The 6,557-nt window shown below is 39.9% G+C and overlaps 1 protein-coding gene across 4 annotated transcripts in view; it reads right to left on the reverse strand.

Annotated features, from left to right (window-relative positions):
* The window catches only part of ERAP1 (endoplasmic reticulum aminopeptidase 1), a 35,793-nt gene that overhangs the window by 24,078 nt on the left and 5,158 nt on the right, over positions 1–6,557 (reverse strand). For all 4 annotated transcript variants that reach the window (XM_090276512.1, XM_090276515.1, XM_090276514.1 and 1 more), the window contains 3 exons: positions 5,785–6,325; positions 3,360–3,498; positions 742–876 (listed from right to left, as the gene is read on the reverse strand). In XM_090276512.1, coding sequence (XP_090132638.1) covers positions 742–876; positions 3,360–3,498; positions 5,785–6,311 — 801 coding nt within the window. In that variant the 5' untranslated portion in view covers positions 6,312–6,325. The remainder of the gene's footprint in view (positions 1–741; positions 877–3,359; positions 3,499–5,784; positions 6,326–6,557) is intronic.

Consider the following 6,557-nt stretch of genomic DNA (forward strand, 5'->3'; position numbering starts at 1 on the left):
TTCACTGATGAATTTAGATTGCTAGTTTGCTCCCTACATTCAAGTCCCAAGCAACACCTTCAAATCCCCAGGTAAGTAGAAGTATCTCCACAAGGATAAAGGGCAATTTAGCAGTGAAACCCTAACTATTCAGGCCTCAGTGAAAACCAGTACAAATAAATGAAATAGTGTCCTGCAGCTCCTTGCATTCAGAGCCACAGCACAGAGTTGTATAGGCTGTTCACTACTCAATGGTACACAGTCAAAGAGCGAGTACTCCTTCAATCAAGACTTCTTCCTCCAGTGTTCCGGTATTCTCTGGTCCCAAGCCTCTTAGAGCCATTTAGTACTCCAAGCAGACTTCACTATCTTCCTTCCTTCCCAGGGCCAGAAACCCCTGCTCAGATAGTGGCATTCATTTCTAAGTGCAGAAATTTACAGCCAGAAGCCACCTTAGAAACCATTGCCAGATCATGTCCAACTTACACATTTTAAAGAAGTATAAAAACAAGTTTGAAAGGGAGAGAGCAGAGCCAAGTTCAGACAGGCAATCAGTGGTGGAGCCAGTACTAAGACACAAGCCAGGTCAAGCATCCCCACATGTTTTTGTTATTAGGACCTCAATGTAAATAGGAGCTTCTGTGACAGTTGGATCACCAACCCTGATTTGTCAACAACTTAGAGGGTTCCAATTTGAAATCCAGGACAGTCCCAGGCAGACGAGGACAAGCTGGTCACCCTGTATGGCAATCACAGATTCACCTTGACTCCACTTTTGGTCATTTTGCTGACAGACTTAAAATCTGAAATAATGAAGGCCACCAGGTAGGTGCTCATCTTGACAGTGACATCAAAATGGTCTTCTATGAGTCCTTCAGCAACAGTCATGGATTTAACCTAAAATCAGAATAACTTACGTCATCATATAATCCAATACACTGAAAATATTTCATAAAGAGAAATTTCCTACCAGACATATTATCGAAAGTATATGGCATGGTATTTGTATAATTATTTTTAAATTTCTCTTTCCAATACCTGATTGCAATTTAGATGTTAAGGCCAAACCACCCTATTCAATTACTTTCCTATTGAGATATAATTCATATACCATTTTAAAGTATAAAAATCGGGGGAATTTTAGAATTATATTCACACAGTTGTGTAACCATCACCACTTAATTCTTATAAATAATCCAGATGACTGCAAACTGACATGAGGATTGATAATATGGATGGGACAAAGCAAAACTGAAGATTACTGGTTTTGCCAAGATGCCGTCTACTTCTCCTTAAATACAGGTATGAGAATTACCTGAAAGTGCAATGTCTGAGTTATTTTCTACAGTGGGCAAGTACACAACCATAAACAGCCTAAAAGGAGCTGATGTTTTCCCAAACAAGTAATTGTGCCTGGACCTGTCCCTACAAACCTCCTGCACACTGATTTGCTTTCTTGAAATCAGCTCCTACAGTGCAATCAGGAAGCAGCCTTGCAGAGTAGCGGGGTTGGGAGTGCGGGAGGGATGTACAGTCTGAGAGGTCTGCTCCCAAAGAAGAAAGTTTCGTAGTTCAGCCAACAGAACGCACAGGGACAGAATGCACTGGGGCGGGATTGGAGAAAGGCCCCTCCACAACTAGCCTGGCATTCCATTGTAAACATATGCCTTTTTCCTATAATCTTAATTCCACCTTTATTTCTGCACCCTGGTCCTTCTCCTCAATAATCACCAGCTGGTCAGTCTCTGCTCATTCACCCTCTGGCTTTAGTAGCCAACCTGGGTTTATACTTGAAGGACACAAAAGTGCCTTTTCTTTTTAAGATAGCTTTAACAACCCCTAACCAAGATTTCCTTTTCCGACCTTGTGTTATTAGAAAAGTAAGCTAAATAAACTAATTCAAATTTGAATGTGATTAACTGTTTGCTTTCCTAGCCTTCAAAAATATCCTTTGAGACTCCATTGGTCTTTCCCCTCAACCCCATGTCTTCCCCCAATCCAGGCCACTCCTGTTCAGCCTGGGGAGGGCTTTCCTATCCAAGGGACAAGGTCCCACTAGAGTTTCCTATCCTCAACAAGGGGGTCCCGGAAATCCTTGCATTTAGACTCCATTTTGCATCTTTGCAAAGACTCAGGGGCTCCTGGCCTTCCCCCTGCAAACCTACAGATTTCTCCACCAACCTTGTTTAATCTGTCTCTCTCTGTTCCTTCTTTCTCCTAAAGCTGTCATTCCCTAATCAGAGAACTCACTACAGTCCCTGGGAGCAATACCATAATATTGGGGGAGAAAACTATAACTTGGAAAAACATGTTCTCTCTCTCAAATGCATGTTAGGAAAATGACATTAAAAAAAATCTTTTCATATATGAATGTGGGGAGGGGGAGACACAAGCTCTTGGCTGGCAGGGGTTTTCAGAAGGATCCCTTTCATAGGGGAGGGTGCTCTAGGGGGGCCTGTGAGAGTCTTGTTTGAGGAAGGGATCCTTAAGGATTTTAAGGGGGGATATGGAGTTTTAGAGGTGGGGAAGTACTGCACTAGAGAGGCTGGCCTGTGGCACTCTGGGTCCCTTCATGCCTGACACTGCACAGGGATGAGATGGGACACCCATCAGGACTTGAGACAAAGCCTAGTCCACCCTGAGGCTCGACTGCAGTGAGCCCCTCTGAACAAAGGATGCATGTGCTTCAAGGGCTGCTATGCTTCTGTGGCAGAGTGACAGCTCAGTCACTGCTTTTTCTAAGCTGTCACAATCATAGAACAGTGGCACTTACGGAGTTGTTTTACTCGTTTGGCACAGGCATCTTCTCGCCACTTTGAAAAATAAGAGGAAACACTGTCCACGTGTGCTTTGAAATGGAGGGCTAACGGTTTCTTTAAAGGAAACTGAGCTACCTATCATTACTTACCGTTAGTACTATAATATTCTAAAATGATTACTTTTTTTCCTTTTTGTCTCCCCAATTTCATGCATATGGTTATAAACTTTATAGTTAAGATTAGTATATAGCATATAGAAATTATAGAAATTAACTATATACTAGAAATATGGCTTTATTCAACAAAGCGCTCTCTTTAAAATCCTTTTACGAGACCGTATGTGGTGATGAAGGTGAAAGTGCTTTGGGAAGGACCTGAATTCATCAGTGCTGATTCCCTCCTGTCAGCCCTGATGACCTAGAAGGCCACTCTTACTGAAATCTCGCATGTTTTCAGGAACAATTTTTTCTATGACTACAAATAAAAGTTAGCTATCTGAGAGGCAATAAAACAAACAAAACAGGTGACCTGAATAATAACTGTCATTGGGGAAATGCAAGTCCCAGAGAATCAATGGATTTTTCCTGTTTGTACAAGAGAGGTAGAGGAGTTCAGACTTACCAATGGCATATTGGAGATGGCCAGGTGCCTTGGCTCCCTTCTGATCTTGATTGAAAAACTCGCTTTGAAGGCAGGTTCATCAAAGCAGGGAAAGGCCATCCTGGCAGCAGTAGGTTCAAATTGTGTTGATGCAAGTATCCTAAAGTTGCAGCAAGTGAAACAAAGGCAGCATGAGGTACCAGGGACTCTAAAAGGGTGTGTGTGTGCTTTAATTTCTAATATTACCATAAGATTGATGGATTTGACTACTTAAAATATGTTACATGACAAAAGCTATCATAAACTAAGTGAAAAAACAAGTAAAACTTGAGAAAACTGATTGAAAGAATTGGACAAAGGGTTAATAGCCTTAACAGATAATGAGCTCTTAAAATGACTAAGAATAGACCCAGCAACCAAGTGGAACAGCAGACACAGGTTATAAATGGGCAATTCACAAAAGAAGAACCTACAAAAAGTAAATATATCCAAAGCTGCTCAGCTTCCTCAATTATCTATGCAATTATTTTCCTTTTTAAAGATTATATTTTATTGATTATGCTATTACAGTTGTCCGAATTTTTCCCCCTTTGCCCCCCTCCACCTGGCATCCCCCCATTCCCTCTGGCTATCAGTGTAATTTAAATAAAAAAAAGAGAGCTGTTGGCTTCTTGGCTCTGAAGAGATTGCGACACACGAGATTGGTTAAAGGTGAGGAGCATGGCAATGGAGTCAAACATCTGTAGACCCTTCAACTTAGCAATTTTAATTCTAGGTATGTATTCCAAAGAAATAATTTACAAAGACATTCATCCAAGTGTTGTTGATGCTGTGAAGCTGGAACAATCTAATCTCCATCAATAAGGAATCAGTGAAATAAATTGGTGCACACACATACATTTTAATAGACATTAAAATGATGTATAGTGATAGTCATCCATATAAAACACCTTCTCAACATATTTAAAAAACTCCCTTCTAAAATAGAAAGTATACTGTAGTTCTATTTACACAAGATAATGTGTATGCATAAGTGTAGAGAAATCTAGAAGGATGTTTCCCTAAAATAGAAGTAGTGGTTTCTCTAGGAGCTGTGATTAGGATAAATTTTACTTTCTTAAAAATTCCTTTAGGTAGCATCTGATTTTTTACCTCAAAAATAACATAAAATCAGAAAAGTAAGTTAGTATAATCTACTGACAAATAAAACTTAATTTTAAAATTTAGCATAAAATTTCCCAAAATAAATCACCTCCTTAAAACAGAACTAAAGCAAGGTAAGTCAGGATCCTTATGAAGTTTTAACTGAGAGGAAAGTATTTCCCCTAATAGACTGTTATGGCTTGAATTCTGTTCTCTAAAAAGATAGGCAGTAGTCCCTCTCTATATCGCGGTTCACTTATCGTGGCCTCACTATATCGCGGGATTTTAAAAAATATTATATTTAATTATTTACTGTGGATTTTTCACTATATTGCGGGATTTCGCGGTACTGTATACATATGTTGTTAAAGTTACGTAGGTTTAAGAGTGTGGAATATGTTTAAGAACATAAGTAGTATTTATAAAAGTGTGGAAAAGGTTAATAAGGGACTGGAAATGGTTTATAAGTGTGTGGGAAGAGTTTATAAAGCCTTAAAATATATATAAATACTAAAATAAATGTAAGGTTCCTACTTCGCGGATTTTCACCTATCACGGGGGGGGGGGGCGGTCTGGAATGTAATACCCGCGATAAGTGAGGGAATACTGTATTGAAGTCTTCGTTCCTAGTATCTGTGAATGTGACTTTATTTAAAAATAGCGTCTTTGCAGATGTACTCATGTTAATCCGAGGCCATCGTGTTCGGCCCTAATCCTATGTGACTGAGGTCCTTATAAGAAGAGGGAAATCTGGAGCATGTTTGTGTGATAACAGAGGCAGAGACCAGACTGGAGTAGCTACCACCCAAGGAATGCCGAGGCTCAAGCACCACCACAAGCGAGGAAGAGGCGCGGAAGAATCCTACTCAGAGACTTGGAGCACAGGCCTACTGACACCTTGATTTTGAACTCCTAGCATCCAGAACTGTGAGAGAATAAGCTTCTGTTGTTGTAAGCCATCCAGTATATGGTACTTTGTTATAGTAGCCCTAGAAAACTAATGCATAGGCCAAGAGAATTAAAGATGTTTATAACATCCAAGAAATCTAATTACATAAACAAATGGATATTTACTCTGAGAGCTGAAAGCAAGAAAATTGGTTAAAACAGAATGAAAAATGAGATCCAAAAAAACAGAGAAAACAAACTATTGCCATTTTTAACTCTACCAAGAGGATGCAAAAGCCAAACTAAACAAAGAATTCAACATTCAAGGGAATTTTAAAAGACAATCCATTTGAAATAATAAATTGAGTGTGGGCAGCACTTGAAGCTTCAAAAAAAATTTTTTTGAAGAAAATACCTCACTTCCCCTTCCTTGGTTCTGTAGGTGCTTTTATAAAATCCATGGAAGGTCTCAGAAAGATTGCCAGCATAATCAATGACAACTGTGTACGGGAGCCCGACATCCAGAGGCTTGGAAGCCAGAAGTGCGATTTGCTCATGAGGCAGGTATTCCAGGACTCTCAGCGGTTCTTCGGACTGCTTCTCTCCAGCTCCCTTCTTCAGGGTGGCCTTAGATATTTGCAGGTGGTTACTATGCAGGATGATGGCACTGGTGGGCTGGCTGGCTGTGACATCTATTGCTGTGGTCCCCTTGAAAGTCAGAGTGGTGAGATTTGCATGGATCATGAGATCATAATGAACTGGGATGATGTGCTCAGGAAGTCTCATTTTATTCCAAGGAAACGGTGTCCCATTACTAGCTTTTGGAGATGTAGCTTCTCTACTCTGACACCAGGAAAGAGTTGACACAATTAAGAGAATCAACAGTGAGGAAGGTAGGAATGACATGGTTCCAAGTGGCCATTTACTGGACAGGGAGATCATCTTCTTTGCTCAAACTACCATAAAAAAAGAAAAAAGAAAAAAGTCAGTATAATATTATCAAGACAGCATGACTTCAGAATGTATCCACCCAGAATTGGTAAATGTAGATACTGTATAAACTTTCAAAAGTACTAGATCTTTTCCTAAAAGTAACATTACCTTCCTGATGTTATTGATTCATAGAAGAAAGAAGTTTGTGGTTAGCAACAGACATTAACACCTACTCAAAGGCATCATCTGGTTTTC

This window comes from Furipterus horrens, unplaced genomic scaffold, assembly GCF_987537825.1.
Source record: "Furipterus horrens unplaced genomic scaffold, mFurHor1.1.pri manual_scaffold_5, whole genome shotgun sequence".
NCBI classification, from domain to species: domain Eukaryota; kingdom Metazoa; phylum Chordata; class Mammalia; order Chiroptera; family Furipteridae; genus Furipterus; species Furipterus horrens.